The sequence below is a fragment of the Apus apus genome, chromosome 11 (genome assembly GCF_020740795.1).
Source record: "Apus apus isolate bApuApu2 chromosome 11, bApuApu2.pri.cur, whole genome shotgun sequence".
Lineage (NCBI taxonomy): Eukaryota > Metazoa > Chordata > Aves > Apodiformes > Apodidae > Apus > Apus apus.
In genome coordinates, this window is record NC_067292.1 from 3,336,627 (window position 1) to 3,363,810 (window position 27,184).

The 27,184-nt window shown below is 45.8% G+C and overlaps 1 protein-coding gene across 2 annotated transcripts; it reads right to left on the reverse strand.

Moving 5' to 3' along the window:
* Positions 1-2,018: 2,018 nt before the first annotated feature.
* Positions 2,019-27,184, reverse strand: LOC127389262 (hepatocyte nuclear factor 4-beta-like). Of its 2 annotated transcripts, none has more exons than XM_051629588.1 (10): positions 26,800-27,184; positions 20,569-20,740; positions 18,739-18,833; positions 10,957-11,063; positions 9,725-9,880; positions 9,121-9,208; positions 8,135-8,287; positions 5,609-5,845; positions 4,814-4,927; positions 2,019-3,820 (listed from the first exon to the last, which is right to left on the reverse strand). In XM_051629588.1, the coding sequence occupies exons 1-10, from the start codon at positions 26,912-26,914 to the stop codon at positions 3,684-3,686; spliced, it is 1,374 nt and encodes a 457-aa protein (XP_051485548.1). In that variant the 5' UTR covers positions 26,915-27,184; the 3' UTR covers positions 2,019-3,683. The 2 variants fall into 2 exon arrangements, with proteins under 2 accessions (XP_051485548.1, XP_051485549.1); XM_051629589.1 differs by having other exon boundaries at positions 2,019-3,605; positions 26,800-27,182.

The following is a 27,184-nucleotide window of genomic DNA, read 5'->3' on the forward strand; positions in this document are numbered from 1 at the left end:
CTTGCATCCTTTGCCTTGTAGTTTATTTGTACATGTGTATCAAGTGATGGATGATACTGCTCCAAATGATGCTGCTCTGCTTACTAAGGGTTTTAAGTTATGTGAACTGCTCAGCTGCTCTTAGGCATTTCCTTTTCTGCATCCTCTGGTGTAACTTCTTGTTTTATTAGGGCCTGTTTGTCTAAGGTGAGTGGGAAAACATGTGGTGAATATTTCCTATTTGAAAACTTAACAGGGTGTCTCAGGCTTTGCACTGGCAAGGGATTTGTGTAAAATGCAGGTTTGGAATCTCTAGGTTCTCTGCACAAATGTGGCCTTTCTCCTGGCTTTCAGATACAGAGAAAGCAAATGATGCAGCCTGGAAAGCAGCAGTTGGGGTAGTTGTCACCAGAACAACTGACTCAACAAGTGAGGGTGAGGAGGAGCCAAGGTTTGTGAAGGATGGAGAGACTGGAAGCAGCTTATTTCCCATTTGCAAAAACTTAAGAAAAACCAAAACAAACAAACAAAAACAAACTTTGGTACCTTTCCTGAGTAAAATGTTGCAGTTTTGTACACTGCTACTTCTAGGGAGAAATTAGCTCCAAATACAGTCAGAAGAGCTTTGTGCCACTGCTGTTGTGTTTTTAAGCAGGTTGATTTGATTATATTTGTTTGCTACAACAGTTAGGCTGTGTTTTATTTCCATATGTTTTAGGGAAGAGCTTGTTTACTCTCTGAATGAAACAGACATCTCTGCAGCTGGATCCTGCTCATTTATCTCCTTTTAATTGCCATGTTTAATTTCTAGTACTTATGTTAGCTTGGTTCATGAATCCTTTCTGGTATTTTAGACTGTGACAAGGGCAACTTACAGATTTCTTTATGCCTGTCCTGTGCAGAAGTGTTGTGTTTCTATGATGGTTCTCACTTTTTATTGGCACTGGGTTAATTTGTGGATATATTCAATTCTAGTGGAGAAAGAAAGTGGCATAAGAGGTTTAGAAATACTGCATTTGGATTGTAAAGTGATTCTTGACCCTAAGTTTAGTTTACTAACACTAAAATGAAGTGCATTAGAAGTTCTGCATGCTTTTTAGATGTTACTCCTCTGCACAGAGGAACAGTTTGATTGTTGCAGTGCACTTTGTGGCTGAATATGGATTGGTGCTTCTTGACTGATGGTTAAATACTATTTTTGCTTGTCACCTTTTTTTTTTTTTTGGTGTGTTTTCTAAATTTCTTCATGGAGAAATACTGTCAGTTCTTGCAGTATTCCCTGGCTGTGGTACAGTAGCATGTGTGGCTCTGCAGTGCTCAGTGGCAAAGTGCCAGCGTGCACCAAAGCAAGCACAGGCTGAGTTCCTTAATAACAGGAGTGAAACGCTGCACCTCTCAAATATTTCTGCAGTTTCTCTTAACACTGTAGTGCAGGTTAAAGCTAAAAATAAGACCTAGATTCAATAGTAATAAAGCCAGATATTGTAATTGACAAGGGAATTGGTAACGTACAGAGAAACGGGCAAGACTTGATTATCTGAGATTCATCTTGTTCTGACAAAGCAGGTGGCATCTTGTCAGGCAGCTGCAATATTTTGAAATGATGGCTTTGAGCCTGTTTTGTTAACAAAGTCAGGATTCCAATAAAGCAGAAATCTAATAGAATAGTCACTTCCAAGGTATGTTTACATAAGAATATTGGTTTTATTTAGGGTGGGGTTCGACAGAGGAGCCGGAAGATGTTTGCAATGAATCTCTTCTGGCCCTTGATACAGGCCCCTTGTAAGACAGTGAGTTATTCTTGCTATAAACCTTTACCCTGGAGCCTGAATCTGATATCTTCTTGTTCCTAGACAATTGTATTTACTTGTAGCAGATATCTTAGATTGTTAATTAGGTCAGTCTCAAGTGAAAATTATTCTTTCTTGTGAAAAGTAAATTCCTGTGTTGAAAATCCCTCAGGTGTTTGCATTGGAGAAATCAACAGAGAAACTTGAAAATGTGGTTTTGAATTAAAGAAAAAAGCAAACTGTCCATACTTATTTCCCCCACGGATTTATTTTCTTACCATTAATGAGTATAACATACATTTAATTTCTAGTAAAGTAGTGGAATCTCCACGGTGGAGGAACTGGAAGCAATGTTAGGTAAGTACAGTTACATCTGTCATGCAGCAGGAATGCTTGCAGTGGAACCTGGTTTCCAGATATAGCTGTTTCAAATCAAAGTTATCAGCATTTCATGTCAGATCAAATTCGTCACAGACTGTAGAAAAATAGAACATGGTGATCCAAGGTGAAATTCAACCCAGGCTTCAGTGGTTTTCAGGTCTCTCTTGTGCTGTATAATGGTGGCTCTAAAACGTCTCCCCAGTGAATGAAATACAAAGTATTCCCCTTCTGATCAAGGTTCAGGTGCTCTTCCCAACTTCTTTTTCAGTTAATACCGTTGCATTTCCACAGTGTCCTCCATCCAAGGAGCTCAAAAGTGCTTCTGGAGCATTGATGGAATAAGCCTCCACAACTGGCCACCACCATCTCATGTTTGCTGTGAAAGGGGATGCGTGTGGGGCCGGGGATTTGGGCCACGTGGCAGGGCTAAGACTTCTCCATTGTGTCCTGCTGTTCAGTACAGCCCCCTGTGCCCCTCAAGAGCTCTCTGGTGGAGGTCATTGGACTTCTATGCAGATAAGCATAAGTTTTGTAGAAGTCTGCTCTCTAGTGAAGCTCAATTTATGCAAAAGAAACACCCTAACACACTGCCCACACTTCAGGAAGAGTTTGAGTTGTATAGTCATCTGTTGGGATAATTTTGAATAGTTTTTAACGTGTGCAAGAGGTGGTTAAGTTATACTTTAAATTGTAATTTGCTTCTTCCCAGTATGTTTGCAGTAAAAGTTTGCAGAAGACACATGGCAGTGATTTAAGCCAACAGCTTGGGCTTCCTGCCAGGGAGTTTTTGTTTGGTTTGGGTTTTTCTCCGGGGTTTTACCAGACCCAGCAGCCATGGTCTGATGCAGAGATCCTTGTTGCTCTCTGGGAGCTGCCTTAGATCTGCATCAGCTCATAGCTGGACTCTAGATACACTGGAAATTATGGGAAATAACCAAACGTTGACATTCCTGATCATGAGCAAGAACTGATCAGCATTGAATGGTTGCTAGTCTATGTGGAACAAGATGCATCTGGGTGGAATAACAAAGCACTGGGCTGCTAAGGATCAGGAAGATATTTTTCCTAAAGCTTCACAGGGAGTAGGAGAAATGGGAGTTTAATTAAGTTTTTGGTGGGAAGAGACCTTTTTGTACTGACCATTCAAGTGCTTGTGAACAATGGCCAGGAGCAGTTGGTTTTCTGAAGGTAGCAGCCAAGGGCTTTCAAAGGGAGGTGATCACAGCGAGCTGGGTGATAAGGAATGCAATCAGAAGCCCTGCTCCAAAGAGCTTCCAGTCTTGGTCCTGCTGAGAAGAGCATTATCTCCACTCCCTTGTGAAATGAGGGTGATGGTGGTGGGAAGACCCGTGGTGAGGCTCCTGCTGCAGTCTGGTGCCTGGGGTGGGACTCACGGCCGGGAAAGCGTGTGACCAGCAGATCCAGCTACAGGCAGGGGGCTGCTGTGCTTTGCCTCTGCAAAGAGAAAGGGCCCGTTTCACTTTCAGCACAGTTTTCATTCACATTGCTCCCAGCTTCTCCTTCCACCTCTCCCTATAAAATCTCCTGCTTGGGTATCACTGTCTGAGGCAAGAGCTGCGCTACGGCGCTGGGTCCTGTGCTAGGGCCTAGTTTATAGTCTTCACTGCCTGTGCTTGTAGAAGGAGATGGAAGGGATGTTTCAGGAGATGCTGTGGGAGAGAAAAGAAGCAGAATTAACACGGGCCTGAATGCTGTTCAGTAGAGCAGTGCCCCAGTCAAACCAGCAAACCAGCCTATGAACCAAGGAGCACCAGCCTGGGGGAGGAGACGGGGGCATCCAGCCAAAATTTAGGTATGGTCAGGCACATCCTTCCTGGTTTGTGGTGAGGCACAGGGGGGACCGGAGGAGACTCAGGCAGGAGTGATAGCCACAGACCAATTCCCCTCAGTGTTTTACACTTTGGAAATGCCCCCGGCTGCTTTTCAATCCTTCCTCTCCTTGTCAGAGGAAAGCTCAACCTGCTCGGCCACTCTGCTTCATTTACGGAACGCAGCAACTCTCTAAGATCCACCATCAACATTCATGTGGCTGAGAAACTGCAAAGTGTGCTACAAGAGGCAGATGACTGGCAGGAGGAGACTGTGTGCAAGACATGCTTACATGGCAGTGGCCGTGAAATTGCAACCCATCCCCTTTTGTTCTGACTAGCACGGTCCCTTTGCTCCCACAGCAGATGAATTAAATGCCTGGACAAGCCGGCAGTGCCCAGCAGCAGTGCCTGAGTGGCTGAAGACAGTCTTGTATTCAGGTCATATTATGTTCTGGTTGACAGCAGCCAAGACACTTTGCAACTTGGAAAGTCTTGCTACTAATAGCTGCCTGTGCTCCTCTGAGGTGCTTCCCAGCCCTGCCTACGTTCACAGAAACGCTGTCACCCATCTTGAGGGTTTTTCAAATCCTGTGATGTTAAGCAGCATCTCAAAATCCCTCTGGGTCGTGCTATTACACGAAAATTTCAGCTTCTCTTTTGGAAGCAGGTTTCCAGACTGCATAGTGAAGAATTCAGCTTCAGGAGCTGGGAACTCTCATTCAATTGTAATGCAGAAATGCATAAATAAACCCAAAGGCTTTTTCATTGACTGCTGCTCCTGTTCAGCCCCCTTGTTGTGCTGACACTAACAGCATCAAAATGGACACTTACGGTCTGGAGCGGCGTGAATCACAGAGCTCATGCTGCTTGGGAGGACATGTCCTGGCAGTGGTTCCAGGTTGAGGTGGGGAGGTCCTGACTGGTACTGGAGATCAACGGTGGCTCCTGCAGTGGAAGTGGCAAAAGACATCATTCTTTGCAGTTCCCGAGAAGCCAGATGCTCCGGGCCAAATCTGGGTTTTTTTGCAGAGAATGTGGAAGACCTCTGTGGGTGGGGGTTAATGTCCTGGCTTGTCTTTGCTTCCTTCCTGCTCCAGCCAGCCTCTTTGCTCACAGCCTTCTCACTGTCTAAGGAAAACCTCCCAGGATGGCTGAGGTTTCAGCTAATGCCCACCCGCACTGTTCATCTCTGTCTGTGCCCTAATTACTGCTCTTATCAGCATTGCCCAGATAGTTATAATTTTTGCATATTGCTAACAAAAAAAAATATGTCTTCTTACAAAGTGCATCAGTCTGGTAGCTTGCCTAAAATTCAAGTGCCCTGCTGTTGTGAAGCACCACAGAGTGTAACCGTTTCTATAAAACTGACCCTGGGCCAGATTTTAGAGATAGGGTGGAAAGAAATAGCTTGGGTCTTGGCCCAGAGTGAGAAGAGCCCATGTTCAAGCTCCAGTTCTACCTGCTTTCACATCCCTCCTCCCAAGACCAAGTTCTCTCTACCATACATCCTCCAGAGAAGGACACGAACCCAGATATGAAGCCCTGTAATAACTGAAATAGCTTAAGCTTGACCAACTGAAATAAACCAGCTTAAATAAAATAACCCTTTCTCAGCAGGGTTCCTACCTCCCAGCAGCATCTCCTGCAGCAAGCTGTCGATCCTGGCCACCCCAAAGAGCTTTACAAACTGGACTTGCTCTATCATCTGCCAGGTGATGCTCTGCAGGGGGGGCAGCAGGAGGAGAATGTCGCTGAACCGGCCCCGGGAGTCGTACTGCCGGTCGTTGATGTAGTCCTCTAGGTTGACCTGGACCTGGAAGCGCATGTTCTTCACCTTCCCTGGCTCGCTCAGGCCTTTGCAGTCTGGGAGGGGGAAAAAAATGAAGTTAATTGCTGGCCCGTGCAGCTGAATCATAGAATCATAGAATCATAGAATCCTAGGGGTTGGAAGGGACCTCGAAAGATCATCTAGTCCAACCCCCCTGCCAGAGCAGGGTCACCTAGAGCACATCACACAGGAAGGCGTCCAGGTGGGTTTGAATGTCTCCAGAGAAGGAGACTCCACAGCCTCTCTGGGCAGCCTGTTCCAGTGCTCTGTCACTCTCACAGTAAAAAATTTTTTTCTGATATTGACCTTAAACCTCCTATGCTCCAATTTGTATCCATTACTCCTTGTCCTATCACTGGTCATCACTGAAAAAAGCTTAACTCCATCTTCTTGACACTCACCCTTTACGTATTTGTAAACATTGATGAGGTCACCCCTCAGTCTCCTTTTCTCCAAGCTAAAGAGACCCAGCTCCCTCAGCCTTTCCTCATAAGGCAGATGTTCCACTCCCTTAATCATCCTTGTGGCTCTGCGCTGGACTCTTTCAAGCACTTCCCTGTCCTTCTTGAACTGAGGGGCAAAAAGTGTTACCTTGTCAGTCAGGCTCTGCAGAGGGAAAAGGATGAGGTGCTGGTAATTATCTCTCAGAGGCTCCGAGTTTATCCAACAAGATTAGCATTGGGCTGTCACCATGTTGGATCTCATATGGAATATAGGGAAACAGTAGGGGGAATTTGAAGGGAAACAGTAATTTGAGGGGAATCAGCAAGAAAAATAAGAGCCTGCTTCAGATGGATAAGTGCAGCTAGTGCCATTAGTGAAGAGGGACAATTGAAAGTTGAGCTGTATTTGTGTTTCTGAGAAAAATGCCTGGAATTTCCCCCTGAAAGCCTTGTGTCCCAACTACTGTTACTAAATCCATGCAGGTTTAGTGCCTATCTGTTGCAAATACACCTGCTGCAGCATCAGATTTCTTGACTTCTTTACTTTGACCCGTGGTCAATCCATTTTTCATGGATCTCTTACCCACTTTTGCTCAATCTTCAAGTAAATGTGCACCCTGGGTAGGGTGAAGTGCTGGGATTTACAGCTTTCCATTCCTGCCTCTCCTGCTGCCTAAAATTGAGATTTTTTGGCTCGCTGGACCATCCTTCACTGTCTACGAAGAACCCACTAGCACCCCAATGTAGAAACCATCATGCCAAGAGAATAGACAAAGTGGTTAATGAATTATTCTGTGCTGGTTTGTCACTCTGTGGACATGCCTACTCGTTAGCATGAAGCAACTGCACTTCTGCAGAGCTTCCCACTTTTTCCTTTTAGATGAAATCACAGCATCTCACTGTCCCACTGATCTAAAGCTTCACTGAGATACTGATCAGCTGAGAAGGTAATTTGTCAAAATCAATTTAGGAATGAGATCCTTACTCAGATTTGCAGCAGGCTGTTTGGCAAGCCAAAGATCCTGACGTTTGTAAAACTCCTGTATCTTGATCTCAAACCAGCCAATGCAGTAAAAAAAATGACTAATTTTTTAGTCTAATTTCCCCATGCTAACAGATGTCAAAGACAAAAGGGCGTTGTTCTGGGGTTGGGGTTGTTCCCCCATCTCTTCTCCAAGCCACACACCACAAGGACTCAAGTGTTAAACCAAGGGAGTGGGGGGGGGTTCTGTAGATGTGTAGAAATGGGGGCGTCTGGGGGGAAGCCTGGGCTGAGACAGAAACCCCTGTGTTTGTGGATGAGAATACAGCCAGGGTTCCAAAGAAGTTTTTGTTTGCCTCTGGGTGTTTCCCTGCTCTCCACCCTGTGTGCATCAGCCCTGCCTCTCTCTGTGCTGACTGCCAGCAAGATCCATTAACAGACATCCTGGATGTTTCTGGGTTCTCTGAACAGTCCAGCTCTCTGGACTCTCTGTGGTTTTTAATGCTGCTTTCTGACATCTGATGGATGCTCCACACTGCTGCTCAGTTGACTCACTTCACTTATGCATAATTCAGTCCAGGCATATATGTCCTTAATACTCATCTCCTTCATTTCAGACTGATGGGCCTTCCTGAAGCCAAGCTACAGAAGCAGCAAAACTTCTCTAGAGCCTTCAGAGTCTTGCACATCCCTCTGGCTGGAGTTACTACTTGCTAAATAGTGAAGTGTTCAGATACAGGTCACTCCTACCACATCCTTGCTGCACTGCTAAGCATTGGTTGTTACAGCAGAGACAGGGGGAAAAGTGGAGCTGCTGCAAAGGGCTTTTCCTGGGGACTGGAGAACCCTCAACTCCTTTTCAAGCCCCATGCTTGGCCATGAAGAAGGAAGAAGCTTACCTGGGTCAAAGAAGATGATGGCTTTAAGGCAAGCGTACTCATTGTCATCAATCTGGATGTCCCTCAGGGGTTTCACCAACTCATCCAAGATTCTGGTGGCTACACGAGCAATTTCCAGCTCTGGACAGTGCATGGGGATGATGAAGTCATTCCCTGAGAAGACAAGAGAAAGTCACTGTCAGATTTTCACTCTCGCTCTGCAGACACAGTCTCATCCAGAAGTTACCCCAAGGCACCTTGCCAGCCAGTCCCAGTGCCCCTGTGCAACAGATTTCCAGTGTGCAGATTCATGCTCAGATTCACGCTCAGATTCACAGTTGAGAACCAAGCTGTGGATCTCATTCTTTGGCCCTGAAATATCTTGCTTGCACATGTTGGTGCACCCACACTGCACACAAAGCCTGCTCCACCTTCTGCTCTCATTTACCCACTATTATACCCAGCATCTGTTTGCAAGCGGTGTGGAACCTTTATTTTTGTGATTTTTTTTTTCAAAAATAATGTTCTCCCTCCCTCTTTTCTTTAAGGTGAGGCTTGCTAGGTCAGTATTCTCATTTTTCCAAGAATAATCCCACCTATGTTTTTGGTATCAGAAAGCTAGATGAACAGGAAATCCCTGTTTGCTGTATAATTTTTAATAGACCTTTCTGCAAAGATTTTAAGCACCAGTACCCAAATACCTCCTTGCCTGTATCCTGGCAATCTCAATTAAAGATCAAGGCAAGATAGTTTGAGATGCCATTCAAATACTGGGGGTTTTCTCATCCACAGTTTCAAAGCAGTAAGGGACCAGTTGTAAAAGTCCCATGGAATTTGCTTGCTCCTTTTTCCACTTCTCCAAAGACCTTCTCAAGCATTTAGTCTCAAGCCAGATGTGCAGACAATGCCCAGGGGTCCCAGGGGGCTGGATTTCAGGCAAGCAGAGTACTTGGCAAGGACTGGGGGGTGTGAGTTATAAAAGCAGGAGTGTATTTCACTACTTTTACCTAATAGGAGAAAATCAGTGTACGGGATGGATCGCTTGGCTACCCCCAGGAGCAGGTGCTCCCCTGCGTGGGCTCTGAGCAAGGCAACCTGGAGATGGCACAGGAGAAAGGAATGATATTACATTTGAAAAGCAAAGGCAGCTGTTGCTGCTTAGATTAAGCCACATGTGATGTTTGTTTCCATAGGTTAGATCTACAGATGGAGTACTACGAAGAGCTAGAAATCCTGAGTGTATCTTCACTGTTGAGAGGGGCTACGTGCATGGGACATGAAAGGAAAAATTGCTCTCAGATGAAAGAGCAAAGAGGGGCCTGAGCAGTTTGAGATCTTGGAAATAAACTGCTTTTATATTCAACTATGAGGGAAAACCAGTCCTTTTTGACTGGATATCCTTGTGCATATCAAAGCGACCAACTCTATTGCATTTGGGGAGATTTTTGGCTACTGGACTGATTTTTCTCAATCCTGTGTCCTTTATTATCCTGTCTCCCTCTCAGCACAGAGGGAGCTGTGTGGTAATGTCAGATTCTCCTGCTGAACTGTAAGGCTGGGCATCTCCCTCCAGGGAGGTGGGTTTGCAGGGAAGAGACATTTGCATTTTACCTGGTCGTCAAGAGGGAGCTCACAAAACGCCGGGATGTATTTTGCCCATTCAACCAGCACCAGAAGCTGCTGTTTCATGGATTCACACACATCGTTGATGGTTGCAACCTTCTTCATTGCAATGTCTGCACTGTGCACTGGACTCAGCGATGAATACTGGAAGAGAAACAACCCAGTTGACCAGATCTGTTGTTTTGTCATCCTCAGTAGCAACGATTCCCTGATAATATGGCAGACATTCCCAGACATTACCCGTACCAGGTCACTGAGAAGATGCTCACTGTTGTGGTTGCACACTTACTTGCTCAGCAGTGTCCACTGGCCAATTCACAGCCCATGGCAAATCCTCCACGAGGTGGTGCTCGGTCCCAACAGACACCCCTCCCTCCTCCACCTCCTTCCCCACTCTCCAGGCTGGCTCTGATTAATATTCCCCGTTCCTAGCAGTAACCAGCAGCCCTGGGTCTCAGCTTCCCATCAATCAGGCAAATGCACGGAATACATCCAGGCTTCCTCCCCCAAGTGCTTGTCTGGGACACAAAACACCCATTTTGATCTCTAAAGAGGTGCCTGGGGGGGAGAGGGTTAAAACATGGTCATTTTTGAAAAGGAAGTGGGTGCATTGCTGCATGTAATATGCAACATCTGGACCGTGTGTTTCAGTGAAGAAAGGTCGTTTGCATAAAAATGTAAAGGAGGAACAGGGTGAAATCCTTGGTGGAACATGAAATAAGAAAGTAATCAGCGTTAGCTGAAGCCCAGCAATTTTATTATCTTTAAGGTTTTTGCCTAAAAGTGTTGCCTTGGGAAAGAAGTGACAAGAAAATGTGCCTGCCCGTGATGGGAACACTGTGTTCTGAGCAGGACAGGGTGTGCAGCAAGGAGGGATGAGGTTCTGCATGCGATGCAGTGAGACTTTAGGGGTGCAGCAACAGTTTATGCTGGGGGCAGAGGGGACCTACAAAAACCCTCAGCCCTTGGAATTTCAGCTTTGCATCTCACAGGCCAAGGGCTGCATCTGCTCCCTGCAGGACATGTCTTGATAATCCACCCAGGATTTCTCTTCTCTGCTTTTGGGTATCTCTCATGCCTTTTCTTCCCTGTGGCTTTGTGCAAGAGCCATCCAAGGGCAGAGGAAGATCCATCCCTGGTTGTTTTAATGCCTTTGTAACCCCGTCTAGAACAGCTGAAGGCCACCTACTCATCTGGGGGGCTGTCCCCACATCTCATACCTGCTGTGCCATGGCCTCAGCCTGCGTGAGCACGTTGATGGAGAGGGAGCCATTGTCCTCGTAGCTGCTCCTGCGAATGCTGATCCTGTCGCGCTCGTTCTGCACGGCTGCAATGGAACGAGAAGTGGTGGGGTCAGCAAGAAACCTCCCACACAACCAATGGCTGCTGGTACTTGTCCTCCCCAAACACTCCCTTAGTGCCCTGCAAGACCCTCCCATCTTGTTGGATGCTGGAATAAGATTGAGTGGGAGCCTACAGGAAAACTGGAGATTTAGTGGAAGGGGAAAAGGCCATCAGACAGGGAGAAGACCAAGCACAGAGCAACAGAGGGACACAAGGCCATTAAGCTATTTATGGGATGTTAATTGGTCCCCCTGGGCTTGATACAGCTCAGGGGGAGTCTGGGGATTAGATGTTGAGCCTTTTCATTTGACAATGCACCCACCCTGCTGGAGCCCTGGCCTCTGGGACCCCTTTTCTACCATGTCTGCACTGGGGACTCCTCTCTTGAGCTCCTCAAGGATGCTCTTGAGGTTGCATCTCATCTTACAGCAGCACTGGAAAAAACATCCTCTGATCCCACCTCAAAGCAGCCTTGAAGTGTCCCCTGCCTCTGAGGCACTGCAGGAGGTGGTCCCAGGGGGACATCTCCACCAGTCACGGGGAGCAGGAAGAGTCACCTCATTGAAGACATTCCAAAGAAATGAAGCTTAAATTTGCCAACTCCCCCTTCAAGCTTCAGCCTTGCCTGTCCTGTTGCTGCTCCCCATGAGCCTGTAGCCCTGACAGCAAAGCCCACACGGAGCTGAGGGAGCAGCAGCCCAGGGGCTGCCTGCAGCTCTGCTGCCACCTGCTCTAAATCACTGCTGCTCATCAGCTCAGAGGGTCCTGAACTGCTGAGAACAGTGATGCCACTTGGACACCCTGTAGTGACAACAGCAGAGTGAAGATCAGCCCTAGGCTTTTTGCAAGCAGAAACATGTGGCTGTGCCATGGGGAATCAGAAAAAAACCACCCTGATTTTTTGAGGTCAATTCCAGCCTTTAAACCATCCTCTACCCTGATGCACAAGTCCCATCTAGGCCTACATTCCTTCCAACCCTGTATGTTGAGCCTAAGGGATTTCTAGCACTTTGGCAGCTTATTTTTGCAACACAGGCTCCAAGAACCAACTCACCTCCACTGCAGCTGTCAAGTAAAATAACAGCAGAGGAAAAAAAGCAGAACTTAGACTTATTCCAAGCTTGTTTTCAGTGTCAGCCCCCTTGCCTCTGACCAGCAGCAAACAAGCCCACAAGTGGCTGCAGGAAGGAAGGAGCCTGAACCCAGACTCAGTGTCTTCCTGACAGCTCATACATCCTGGCTACTTACAGCTCAGAAAGGCAAGTCAGGTCCTTGGAGCAGAGGGAGGGGGAAGATTTAGCATGTGGTGATAATGCAACACATCCCTCCTCCTTCATACAGCAATTCCAGGCTCCTTTTGGATTTATTTAGGGGGAATGACTCAGACATGGCTGTCAAAGAGCAAACCCACTCTGTGCTTTAACCCCTTGAAAATGAAACAGGGGGGGTTTGTTTCAAAAGAGAGCACTGGAGAAGATTTTTCCAGCAATTCATTTGCCAAGTCAGCAAAAGAATTTTGCCCTCCTCTTTTGAGACAGCCTGAGCCATGCTTTAGAGAAAGCATCACCCTTTACATGGGGCATGTTTCTTTCAATTGCAGCAGAGGAAGAGAGATGGGCACCATTTCTCCTCCTGGGTGGGAACGTGGGTTTTTTTATGTCCACTCAGGTCCAACCACTGACCTGGTTTTCTAACCGGCCTCTGATGAGAGGCCAACAAAGTGAAAGGGCAGAAAACAAGCAACAGTGATAAAAATCAATATCTCCCCTTATTGGCAGGGGTCTAGTATTTCCTTCCCAGGATTTGAGGCTCAGCCTTGCTGATGGTCGAGGTCTGCTGGGTTCCAGCCACCAAAACCATTTTGCACCTCAGAGTCGACCTTCACCTGATGGCTTCAAGGGGGTGGATGGAGACACTGATTTGTAAAAGATGCAACAAACATAGGTATCACTGGAGCCTTTTCAGGTTATGGATACCACACAGAGGCAATTAGACCTCAAGTTAGAGAGAAAACAGCTACAGCCCTTGGGAGGCTCTGCTAACCTACCTCAGGCAGCAGCATGACATTCCCCCCTGCATGGGAGGGGGTGATGGGAAAGGCTGCTCAATCAGGGATCCCCACCAGTCTAAAGGTGAAGGTGGTGATAGGAACCATAATCTATGATTAAACTTCCCAATAGATTAACCCTTCACAGCTTTTTGTTGTTGTTTTTTTGGTACACCAGAAAGACAAGCAGCAGCACCCAGCATTGGGAATTGCTCAGATCCATGTCATTGCTGACATCCTTGGAAAGTGCCCACCCAACTTCCTATGCCTGGTTTCGTATCAGATGCTCCCCCACGTAGCTCTCTGGGGCTCTTTTTGCCCACTTACAAGAAAAGGTACAAATTTTACCTTTCCAACCAAGTTACACAACTAATTTTACGTAAGTCCTACAAGCCCTGGTCCTAGTCCCTGATGACAGATTCCTTTAAGAAGCCTCAGCCTGTCCTTTTATGGCACATTTTTCAATGCTTCCCTCATGCTTTGATAAGCTCAATCTTCAAGTGTAAGTGGATGGTACAGACTGACTTTCTCAAGGTGATTTGGGTGTTATCACTGAAAGTATCCAAGATGGGATGGAATTAGATACAAGAGGGAGTTAATGTTTTACCTGCCACAGAATTAATCTATTACTGTGTGGTAATTATATTGCTATATTTATTGTGCTTGTAAAAGGGAAGGGAAGGGATAGGTCACTCATGGTGAGGCTCAAGGGGTGTGCTGGCACTGAAGGTGCTCAGATCTTGGCTTTGCAGTCAATAAAACTTCAGCAAACTTGCAGGAAGGACTAAAATCCCAGCGCTGGATCCCACTGTCTCCCAGGCACTACTATTTACAGTATGTGCCTGGCAAGAGCTTTGCTCACCCATTATGTTGTTGTTTTTTTCCCTCTCATCCTGTCCTCTGCACAGTGTTCCAGTTCCCAAAGCCAATAAACACCAGGAAGGGTCACTGCAGCCTGGCAAGAGGGGACGTCAGAGAGAGCCCCGTGATGCTGCTGGCCTGGGACAGCACGGTCCCAAGCAGGGATTTTCCCTGGGGGAAGGAGAGAGATGATGCCTGCATCTCCCTCCAGGGAACTGTCCACAGCTACAGCATGTCCTAACTCTGGGAAGCAGATGGGAAAACAAACATATTCCCCACCTAATGTAGATGAGCTGCTGGAGGGGTTTTGTTGCTCCGAGGAAGCCTGAGCCCTTCTGCCAGGAGCACATCAAGGAAGCTGGTGGCTGGGCAGGCTGTGGAGCACACATGGAGGCTCTTGAGCAAACAGTGGTGTGTTTGTGGGATTGCAACAAACCCGTGTTTCCCAAACATTTTGTCCTTGCTGCCTTGCCCCATAGGCACGGAGCCAGGGATGAGGAACCTCCAGGGAGTCCAATAAATACAGGCACAGGCACAGATTGGAAGGGGACAGCAGCAAACCAGTAACTTTCCGTGGCAACTACAGAGGTTAAAGCCCTGTTTCCATGGGAGTTACCATTTCCAATTATCATTCTACTAAGTGCATCCTCATTTAATGCCAGTGGAGCTGGAAATGTATTAATAAATGGCATAAGGAGAGAGCAGGAGGAGGGAGGTGCCCAGCATGATGCCAACATTCACCAGCTCTTACAGTGGCTCTATCTCCACCAATAGTTCTACCCCTTCTGCTGTCTGATTAATATTTATGCACAAATAATTATTTTTCGCCAAGCTAGGTCTGATTTTGTAGGTGTGGTGTATTTTCTTTGCAAATAAATCACAATAGTACATACACGTTTGATAATTTCATGGGTTTCTGGCCTGATTTATGACTAGAACAAAGTGAGGAAGATCCTTGAACTTTTTTGTCCATCTTTGCAATGATCCAACTGCAATCTTCTAAAAGCTGGCAGAGGAGATGTGTACACAAAAGGTATGAAACAAGTCAGAGGTCCTGTGAAGCACTAATAAAACTGTCCCACAAACCTGTTCAATTCAACAAAACAAACAAACAAACAAATAACCTCAAACCCTCCCACTGTAGTGGCCATAAGTGATCCAATAATTCTGTTTAGTTTTGTGCAAAACTAAAGGAGTTCATGTACATTCATAAATTATCTTAAAGGGGATGAGAGGTTAAATATTAACCCCTCTTTTTTTTTTTTTCCACCAGCTAAATGAATCCTGACAGTGCAGTGCTGGCATTTCAAAAGGCTTCCAAGTTTTCAGACACTCAACTCCACGTGAGTAGATGACCTGAAAAATCACACCCTGCTGATTTAGTCAAGGTTAAACATGATCTCAGCAAGATGCTAACAACAGTATCCTGCTGTTTTCTTTGGTTGTTTAAGCATTTGGTGCACTCATCAGTCACTGATGTTGTAGTGACCAAAAAACCACTTGCACTGTGCAAAAGGACAGAAACGGAACCTTCTCCTGAGCAAAGAGAGAAAATCAGAGAAAAGAGACAGAAAATCCCCAAAACACCCAGACCACCATGGGGTATAGCACCAGCTTTAACCACAACACAAAAATAAAGGAGTGAATCTCCTGTCAAAAAACAGAATCCTGATCCCAGTGGCATTTCAGGGGACAAGCTGGGGTGTGCATTCAAGCAAAACTTTTTCTCTGCCCTCTTCTTAACTTTAATGATTGTTTACTTGCAGTCAAAGTGAGTTATTGATACAAAAAAAGTGTAATTGGGATAGGAGTGTTTCTGAATGAGCTAATTTCTAGGAAATCTGGGGACTGGACTTTCCATGAGACTCAAGTTTTGGCCCTTTCTTGCTCTCGCTGGTGCCAATGGAACCTGGATCCCATCTGAAGGCACAAGCCTGGAGGCACAGGGCTCGTGTGTGGGACACTCCTGGTCCTTCCAAAAGCAGGATCAAATTCAGAGTGCACAAACAAGACAATCACAAGGACATACTGATGCTTTTCTCAACAACCTCTGCTCAGCTGTCCCAAACCCAGAATGAACCTACAGCCCAACTGCATGGTGCTCCCAGGACCTGCCACGCTGAGGCCCTCAGCCCTGCACATACACCACTGCCCCCATAGCCAGTTTAAAGCCAGTATTTGCATCATATGGCTTTTCTTAGGGTTTGTTTTTTTGTGTTGTTTTTTTTTAGGTGCAATTTTCCTTTCTACCAAGGCAGATAATAGAGCCCCTCTCAGTCTTCTTATGCCCTAGAGTTGTTTCTAATGGGAAAAAAGAGAGAAAGATCCCAGTGTATCACATCATGTCTTACAACACAGGAAGATTAGGGGAAAAAAAATTAAAAAAAATCACTCTGGATCCAAAATTCCAGTTTATCAGTTAGTTTTGCTGGGGAACAGCAAGTTTTCTGGTATTGCTCAGACACCCAGCGAGCTATGGGTCTGTGGGACATTGGCAGAGCGGAACCTGCAAGGGTGACACAGACCTGCCAACCCCACCCCAGGTGTATTTTGATTGTCACAGGCTGGGAAAAGGATAATTTCCAGCTTCTTTCCCTCTGCTGTGAACAAACAATGCCATTGCCACACCCTGGAAAGTCTGAGTGCCATTATATGGGCTGGCTGAGAAGTGGCCTGCCAGAGAAAGTGAGTGTCAAACTCCTGCGTGCCAGTGCTGGGACAACAGGCCACACTGAGTGTGGAGGTCACAGCTGTGGTCTCCCAACATGGACCAGTGCATGCCAGCAGAAAACTTCTCATAAACATTTGTATCACCCTCATACTGCTCTATCCCAAGACACAGCTTCTCTTTTTCACAATACTGTTTAATATTAATCTAGAACCACCCTAAAGCAAATAACTCTGTTCTTTTTGTGCACACAATTGTGCAAGAAAATTTCTTTCACTGTCCTCCTGCACATGTGCTTCGGATATAACACTGGTCAGCTAAGCTAATTTCTGCAAAGCAGTTGCTCAAGGTGCTTTAAAATCTTCCTTACCAAACACATGAGCAGTTTGTGAGCACAGAACCTGCCTGTGCTCATAAAAGAGTTTCAAAGAATGTGACTATGTGGAACTTGAAATGAGTCATCTTCCACTGAGCTGTGATCAATAACGAAGGCATGAGCCAAGGTTTTATAACCTTCACCATAAAACCAGTAAAAACCATGCTTCAACTCAAAGAATGGAGCTGGTAACCAGATTTCAGCCTTTCCAAGCTGTGGGGCTTGCTACATCAGCACTTGGCTACAACCCCACCTAGAACTGACCAGCTGTGCTCTGGTTTGCTCCTTGTTACTTTGAAGGCTACTTTTTCCCATCTGTATTTACTCCATTTCTCCTCAATTAAACCACCAGGCATTTTTGCTACATTCGCAACCTATGCCAAATTGCAAGACATCCTTGTTCTCCTGGAAAACATATGATCAGAAGGTTGGAAAGGGTTTTTTTTTTATTAACAGTGAAAATCTTACAAATTACCAGAAATCAGAGGCAAATTTCCCCTTGGTTTCAGTGGGACCATCATTTCACCCCTTGAGTAAGGGGTGTTTAACTCAGCGACATGGAAAGAAACTCTCAAGTTCCTTTCTAGCTCCCTCACCCTTTAGCTGTTGGTGGGAGGGAAAACAGCACAAAGGGTGGAGAGGGCTGAAACCATCACCCAACTACCTGCACATCAGAGGGATGTACCACCTGTGGTGGGCTGGGCACCCACTTTGCCAAGGACTCAGTGTACAAAGTCTCTGCCCAGAAAACTTGAAGTAAACCAGCATCATCCATGCTCTCCCTCCATGCAAACACAGAATGATCAGGGATCAGAAATGCTGTGATAGGTTCCAAATTCCCCCAGGGAAGCTGGCTGTAAGGAACTAAAGCATAAGCTTACAGGAGTGGTTTTTCTCCTGCTTAGCATTAGGCACTGTAACACTTAGTATTTCCTTCAGTGGTTGGAAGCCAACCCCACAGCCACCGGTACCCAAAAGTTCTACAGCACTTCACCTCCCTCTTGATCCAGCCAATGTGAGAAGCAACAAAAGGCATCTGCCAGTATTGGATTGGCCCTTCAGTACTAGTGCCAACAGTGGCTCCATAGTTGTGCTACACCCACCACAAGGATGGCACTACCAAAAGGTTTGGCTCCAACTCAGATCCCAGCTCAGGGGACACAGGAGCTACCTGCCTCTGGAGTGCTGCTAGTGCCATGCAGGAGCAGCTCTGGCACCTACAGCATCATGTTTGGGCTGCACCCTGCCCCAAGGGCTGCACCCAGCTGCAGGAGAATCACCCAAGTCCCACCAAACACCACTCTGCTGTAGTCAGCTCTTGGCACTGATGAGACTGAGGATGGCAGGTCCTCGCTGAGACTGTCACAGCGGGGTTGAGGAGTCACACTGGCAAGTACATAGCAAGGGAATTATGAAACAATTAGAAGCTAAATAAACCCTGAGGAAGCACATCCTTTTCCCAGTATAAAATACCCTAAACAGACCAGCCTCCCAGGATGGCTGAATCCTGTTGCAAGTTTCTAATAGAATTAACACCTAGTAAGAACAAAATGGGACCTCCAGCTTCAACAACAAGAAATGTCTCACTGCAACACATGAGCATCATCTCCCCAGGCCAGGGCTGCCTCTGTTCTCCACTGTGCTGTGCAGTGGGAGCAGGGCTGGAGTCAGCAGCAGGCAGCTTTGGAATGTCTCTTTGCACCTACCTTCTTTCTTCATGCCAGCTCTGAAGCATTTCTTCAGCCTGCAGTACCTGCACTGGTTCCTCTTGTCTTTGTCTATCACACACTGTCGGCTGAACCTGGGAGGAGGTGGGAAAAAAACATGGACCAGTCAGCCTGGTACCTGCACCCCACTCTCCCTGAACAGCCCCAAGTAGACTCCCAGACCTCACTGAGCTACACATTGCCTGAAGCCAGAGAAGAGCCAAAGGTTTGCAAGAGAGTGAATTGAATCAATGTTGGCTTGGCCCAACTCCTCATCTTCTGCACTGCCTTTCTTGCCAGCTGGGAGCAAAGTGATTTCAGACCACCCACCCTGCAAGGACTGTGATGGCTTTGGCTGCAAAAGTGTGACTGTCACTCAAGCTGTGCTAGTTTAGAAACACAAATCTGGCAGTGTAGAAACCCCACATCCCACTTCCTGGCAGTTATTGGGTGTTTGGCCTTGGAGCTCGTGTGATCCCACTTGTCCGTACTGCCCAGCTTTGCACAGAATAATTACATTATGGACCACAAGACCTTTTGTGTCTACAGCCTAGTTCTGAAGCACGTGGCCTTCTAATTCCTGTTCATTTCAGTGAGGGATTTAGGGACCCATGTGCTGTTTGAGGGGTGGCCCACGTAGACTTGGCAGCTCTTGCTACAGTGGGTGAAATGATGGAAGAGAGACCTGTCCCTCAGAGAGGAGATGGTGTGGGAAGCTCCGGGGCCATCATCAGGTTGTAAAAGCTGAGGCACTTTCCCAGGCTTGTAAAAAGCCAAAGGTACAAGGCCTGAAGACTTTCCAAGGAATTCATGTCTGCAATAAACAACAGCGCTCCGAGCTGGGCTCACTGCAGCTCTGCTCACCAAATAAGGGTTTGCAGACAAGTGAGAGTTGCCATTTGCTTGGCTTCAATGCTGTGGACCTTCCCTGGGCTGCCAAATATCACAGAGACTCACAGAATCCTGGGGAGAGGGAATAACTCCATTCCCAGGAGACTGAGAGCCAAAATTCCCAAGAAATCAGTAGTAGCTGTTGCCCTGTCCTCAGGGATCTCATGGTTCCTGGGATGGGCACCATGTGGGTAGACACATCTGTGACCTCAAGTGTCTTTCATGGCTGGTGTGTCCCAGAGTGATAAGGACTCCAGGAGCATTTTGAACAAACAGAATGACTCACATTGCAAAAATTTGGAACACCCTTCAGAGCTCTGGAACAGAAAGAAAACTTCCAGGTTTTAATTAGAGATGAAGGGCTTGAGTGCGTTCAGGATTTTTTTTCCCTCCCTCCAGTGTTAAATCATTTTTCTAAGGCCAACCAAGATAGCTGCTGTGTAATTTATAGTCTCCTTCTGGCAAAAAAAAATATGTCTCAAATGTATATCTGTGTGCCAAAGTGGACGTGAATCATCACCGGTTCATGCTAGGTTCTCAGAACATTTTTACTGATTGTAAAATCATCAGTGATATGTCAGTGTCACGGTTCCCTTGCAGGGCCATGATAAGGTGGTGGTGTCACTCCACACCCTGAAGCTGTACTTGGGTGTTACACACCCCAGTCAAACCTCAGGTCTGTAAGTTTCCCTTGGCTTGCACTATGGGGAAAGCAGTGATGGTGAACTCATCACGAAAGGGCCTAAGATGAGATAGGACGTAGCTCACTCTTTAGCTCCCTGTCCTTCAGCCAGAAATTAGACAGCAGCATTCTTGTCAGCATTCACAGCATGGAAATTCATCTTTTGGGATAGGGGCCCCATTGTACAACCTCATCTCCACCCCAGACTGCTACAGCCTCAAGAAACTGTATTTAATTCTTGTAGAAGGCAAAGGTACCTGCAGGAATAGACGTGGTTCTTGCGGACGCTCCTCCTGAAGAAGCCTTTGCAGCCATCACAGCTGGATGCCCCGTAGTGCTTGCCAGTGGCCCGGTCCCCACAGATGGAGCAGAGGGAGCTGATGCCGTTGGTCAGCAGGTTGGTGTTGGCTGATTCAGCTGCAATGGCCTCTGTGGACAGAGAACAGAGACCATTAGAGTCCCCCACAATGGAAACCAGAACCAGCTGACAGCAAGTTGCTTTTTATAAGCAAAGCACACACTGACCCAGCCCCACACACGTGTGCACATGCAGTGTATGTGGCTAGCAAGGCCTGCAGGTTGATGGCCATGTTCTCATCAGCCACAACTGAGAGTAACTCGGTTGCTTGGCCTCTGATATTGGTGTTTCCTTTGCTTCAGTGAACACAGATTTCGAGCTGCATAATCCAAGATGCTCATGAGAATTTAACAATGACTGCTATTTTTCTGGGCAGATGCAAAGAAACCTTACCTGGATGTGAGATACATGCCTTTGAGAGATGGGCAGCCACCTCCCCAGTTATACACCTGGAGGACATGGTGCAAAGCTGGTGCTGACAGAAGACAGTGGGAAGAACATGATTAAAGTGAACAAGCAGAAAGCAGAGACGAGACAGCAGAGCAGGAAGGATGAGCTACTTCATGCACATGACAGAGGAGACAAAAGGCTGCTCTTGAAAGCCGGAAGACAGAGAAGGTACCTCCTACAGGGTCACTTTTTTCTCTTAAGTCTGGTTTCTGCTCTGAATTGCCCTCTGAAGAGACTCATTGCCTCCCACTGGAAAGCACTAGAGGGGTGCAGGAAGGTTGACCTTCTAAATTAGGGACCTAAAATTAGGTGATATGAATGCCCTCTGTCATGGCCTCTGCTTGCACCCACTCGTTTGGGGCAGGAATAGCTCTGCCATTTCCTGGCCCATGTATACACTGCTGAAAAATCCCCTTCAAACTTCTGCCTTGGCCTTAACCATCAGACTCACTGCCCTCTTAACCCTCCTAATTTGAGGCACAGCTTGGGGAAGGAAAAAATAAAAAGAAAAAATAAGAAGAAAAAAAGAAAAAAAAAAAAAGGAGACACTTGAGAAGATGCAGATGACAGTGTTTATATCTGCATGAGGGGAGGAATGTTTGTGGAGTCTGTCCTGACCCAGGCACTCACTGCAGGACCTTTTTATGAGTTTATCATGCTTCTGGGAGCAAGTTCTTTGCTCCAGGGGAGCTGATCTCGTGCTTTGGTGACCTCGGTGTAGTTGCTGAGACAAGACACATCCTTCCTGGTAGAAGAAATGGGCAGTGGTGAGGAAAGCTCAGCTGCTGTTGTACTGAGCAGTGACAAATCTTAGAGCAAATCACTCAAGAGGGAGGACTTGGCATCTGCTCTGGGCAGTTTAGAGAAAGTTTTCCAATGTATAATGCATAAAAATAGCTTTGGGTAATCCACGCTCAACATGTGTATGTACAGAGAGGGAGAAGGTGATTTCTGTCTATGAATACACATCAGAAAGTTAGTGAAAATATTTGCTATGCTATGAACATTGTAATCAAAAGCCAAAAAAAACAAAAAGGCCAATAAAGCTTTAGTTTTTCAAAAATTGGGAAGTTTTTTAGCTAAGGTTAAGGCCAAGACTAAGACATTCTTAGCAAGGCCTCACAAATGCAAAGGTCAGACTTCCTTTCCCCCCTTCCAAAACCCTTTTCTTCTGTATTTCATCTTCTAATGTTTGGACGAGTAAATACACAGAGTGTAGCAAGATAGGAGTGACATGACAAGACAGAATGACAGCATCAAAAACATTTTAGGTCATAACAACAGGAACTGAGATTTACCTGTTCCCAAAATCCATGTAATATGATCCCAGCTCTGACATTTGCCAGTAAGTGACAGCTGGACCCTTTGGGAACATAGTCTGTATCCAAGGTGCTTAATGATAATTTACATTAATTTTTAGGGTCTTTACATTGATTCTTAGTTTTATTTTGCTTGATAACTCACTATTACATGAGCTGCACTAGAATATTCCTTTGAGGGTAACTGTACTGCTAAACATTCGTGCATCTGTTTCTCCATCTATTTTTTTGAGGGAACATATGACCATAAACAAATGTGCCAAGTGTGCATTTAAAAAATTGCATAACAAAAATAAAGATGAGAAAGCCAATTTTCTCTTTGTTCCACTCATGCTTTCTCTACTGACTTCAGAGAATCAAGCCAAGGTCATACTGTTTGGACCTCAAAAGGACCCTTTATCCTTCAGCTGGGTCCAGTTGCAAAATGTTCCTGATGCTGGGAAGCGTTTACTCACCCAAGAAGCCTATTTTTCCCTCAGGTGGGTAGGACGAGTGAGGAGCTGATATAAGGAAGAAATTAATAATCTGGCCTCAAATTAACTATTACTGGAGGAAGGTCCATCAGCACTGAGTGTGTGAGGGCCCATGGCAGTTAGCAACCTTAGTTTTGCCTTTTGCTTTTACCCATGAAAACACAGCCAAGCCCATGGGCTACAGCTGAGTTGGGTGACTCTTCTAGGTGTGTCTTCTAGGGCAGATACCTAGCTGAGAGTTCAGTCCCTGTTTGGCAGCCCCACGTCCTTTTCAGCTTGGTTGAACGTGAACAGAAATGTAAAAGAAAAAATAATAAAGAAAAGCAAAGCCCTAAGCCAGGATGCACTTGTTAATAATTATGATAACTCTCAATTACAAAATCCTGTCACCAACTAGTGATGAGTTCCAGATGAGAATTAGCTCAGAGAAGACTGAAGGCACAACTGCTAGTGCGTGTTCCAGAAGATTGTTTCTGTGTGGCTTTTGAAACTACCCAGTATTTGGGGAATTTCTGGGTTTTCCCTGGAGTGATCACTACTAGGAAAGGCAGAGGAGAGAGGCATTCACTGGCAGAAAAAACTGAAGTTTCCACCATCTTTTGTGAGTTACATGTAAGTAGTGTACAGATCAGGAACCACAGCCTGCCTAATGCTGAGGAGAGTATCCCATGGTTTCACCAGCCTTGGGGTCAACCAAGCTCACAACTCAAATGAGTACAAGTTTTTGTAACCCACGGCCTCTCTATGTGAGTCGTGACCTAAGCAGGGCTGAAAGGAAGATGCCAAGTTTTACAGTGATAAGAAATGACAATAAGGATGGTCTCAGTGATGATGCTGCTGGGAAATGGTATCTGCTTTCCATTCAGAGGTGGAGCTCTGCACAATGCCTGACCACTGCAGACCTCTTTGCTGCTTTTCCTTTCAGTTATGTTACTGGCTTCCACCTCTCCTAGATGCAGGTTGTACAGCAGAATTACCTTGCAACACATTCCAGAATGGCTTCTGCTTTTATCTACCCAGAAACCCAAGCCAGTCCTGGTGCAGATCATTTTCAGCTAACAAATCCCAGAATTACACGTGCTGGGATGGAAAGCCAAGAGGACACAAAAGTGGGCTCAGGGCATGCAGCAGCAGCCCAGCTCGGGGGCCAAAGCCAGCCTTGCGAAACCTGTGCACACAAATGTAGGGCTGGCACTGGAGCCCTGGCCACGTGCAGGTCACCCACTTTCTACATCAGCTTTTAGCAAATAGAGGGGGAGTCTTTGAGAAACAAAGCATAGCTTTGATTTTGTGTTCCCAAAACCTACAGGACCCATGACAAAGAGGCCAGCCAGAGAGGCCAGAGCTCCTCGCAAGCATGTGGGCAGCTTGAGGGACCATCAGGCAGGGTCAAAACCACTTTGATGGCTTTTTCATGGCCTGAATTGGGTCAGACTGCAGTGGGCCCGAAAAGGTGTTTCAACAACACTGTCCCAAAGCCCCACGGATCAGTGTGGTGCATGAGTGCTGAGACAGGAGAACAAGCCTGGCCATGGGAGAAACTGCTCACTGCTACTGGCCTAAAGACTTAGGGAAGTTATTCAATAATGCTTCATATTTTAAGCACAACGACAACTCTAACAAGAGTGTGAGGAAATGGGCATTAACAGCACATAAAACCCAAGTGAGAATATGGCTTGTAATGCCAGCAAAGGTAAAGGAAACAAGCTTGTACAGAATGGGAAAAATTCTGCAGTTACAACACATCTTTGAAAAAGAATTAGCACTGATTTCTGTTCATTCTCTTTTGCTACCCTTTCTATTTAAAAGAGATTCCTCCTCCTCACCAAGAATGGATTATATTCTTTATTTTGAATGAGTCTCAAAATATTTGGCAAATGATGGGCTGCTTAAAGGTAGAAAATCCAAAATGCATGTCTAGAGAAATCTCAAAACTTTAGCAGCTTCCTGAAGCAAAAAACTTAGCACCAGAAGTGCTCCACTTCATTAAGCAACCCAAAATTGTGATGAAATAATATTCCAAAGAAGGAAAGAGTCGGTTTCAAGAAAGCGTGATCTTATTTGAAAATATTCTAACGTTCACTTTTAAAATTGTTCAGCATGAAAGAAACAGTTCTCAGTCCATTAAAATAAAAATTGCACCCCTTCCTCTTTGTGTTTAAAGAGGGCTAAACTGCCATTCCACTCAGTAGAGGAAATAATAGAGACAAATCTTGCATAATGGGAAAGAGACAGCTTAAAACCATCCAGTATATTCTAAAAAATACCTAAAATGAGATTCTTTCTTGCTTCTAAGAATTTTAAAATATTTCTGAACCTACAGAATGTCTGTGTAAACTTCTTTTGAATTACCTACGGGAACTGACTCAGCTGGTTAGCAATATATTTCCATGCATGGACATTTCAGGTCTTTTTTGAAGTTATTTTTACAAACTGTAGAAGGGGACACTTACCCTAGACAAATAAGCTAATTTCAAAACAGCTAGTTCCTGAGAGAACTGGTTACTCATTAACAGCTAGACAAATAACACAACACTGAGCTAGATAAACTTCAGAAAAAACTCAACCTGTCAGTTCCACTGACAACAGAGAGCTTCAAACAGGTCTTGGTAGTTCATTTTCAAAATTATACTGAATTTTGAGGAAATCTGTACCACTCTGAAAAGTAAGAAGTATCTTGTTGTTCAGCAGCGAGTGACAAAGAGAAACATCTGCGTGGAATAACATTTTTGGAGCAGGATGGTAAATGGAAATGATTCTGCAAGAATAAGAAATAAGATCCAGTCTATCTAGAGAGGGCAAAAAAAACCCCAAAACAACTTGTTGAAAGCTCTTTATTAAGGGACAGAGAGAGCTTTTCCTGAATTAACTTTAAGTCCAAGTTTATTTGGACCTTTTCTTGTCTCCTGCCATCCCTCCATGTCCCACAAGAATAAGGCAAATCATTTTCTACTGTTGTAGAGAGCAGCCCTGCTGAAACACTGAATTCTTTCGATGAGACAGCTAATGAGCAAAGGTGAGACCCTGGAAATCCTATCTTCATTTCACTAAGGCTCTTCACAAATTTAATGACACGCTGCCAAAACCCTCCAAAGGCATCGCTAAGGTTGGAACTTCTTTTGGCTACAGGACTGGTTTCATATATGACTAAAATGCCCTTTATTTTTCACACAGCGAGCCACTAATCCCAGAAGAGTGTTCACTATATGTCAGAGTACTTTTGACTACTGGAAACTTAGACCCCACGTAACACACTGCACCAATACACTGTGTTTCTGTGAACAAAGCGGAAGTCCTCGCACATAAACACTCACGCCCCACAGCCAAGTTCTTTGTGCACAGTAAAGGCTTTTAGACCATCTTAATAGACAAAATAATAAGGCAAGCAACAATCTGTACATTGCTTTTCAGTCTAAGTAGGTAGGAACAAGTAAAGCTGGGCACTTGGTGTACGGTCTGAGTAACAGACAAGCGCCATTTGAGACCGCATTTTTTTCTCAAGGATTAAATACGCACCTAAGTCATACAAGGGAACAACAAGAAACACATTTTAAGGAAGAAATACAGGTATAAGCTGGTAAGTCATGCAGAGGGACAAACCTATGGCCTGCCGTGAGGAGCTCTACCACCATTTGCAACACCTTCCTGGCACTTCAGGACACAACGCTCAGCCCGCCGAGGGAAAGAGTAACTCAAAATGCTACCGGCAAGCGAAGGGGGCCCATTTCAGCCCAAACATGACCACAGGTGCAACAGAAGTTGACAGGTCAGCTGCTTAAACATTACCCCTTCCACCCTTTGCCCCACACCTCCTACCTGCCTTCCCTAGGGGTTCAGCTTTATAACCAAGTTGGAGGTTATTCAAGAGGAAGCGAACAGAAATCTCACCGGTGGTACTGGGGAGCACCCGAAGGTTGTCAAACTCCAGCATGGTGTAAGAGGAGTCCAAGGAGTCGACGTAGTCTGGCATATCCATGTCCATGATGGACTGACAAAGCTTCATTATTACCTGTCAACAGCGAGGGAAGAGGCAAAAAGCCCTGCTGTCAATCACGGCCAAGGTTTCCTCTGCAAAGAGAGACACCCCAGCCCTCCCGGTGACAAATCATTACCCAGCTCTGCCCACAGTCCCCTCCCCGTGCCAGGACAGGAGGGACGAGGCCATTCCCTCCGGCTCTGCAGTCCCCTCCCTTCCCGGGGTGCATCTGTGCTCTCTGGGTCCTGATAGTGTGATGTAGATAAGGCCTAGACTCAAACGACTTGGATTGCATCT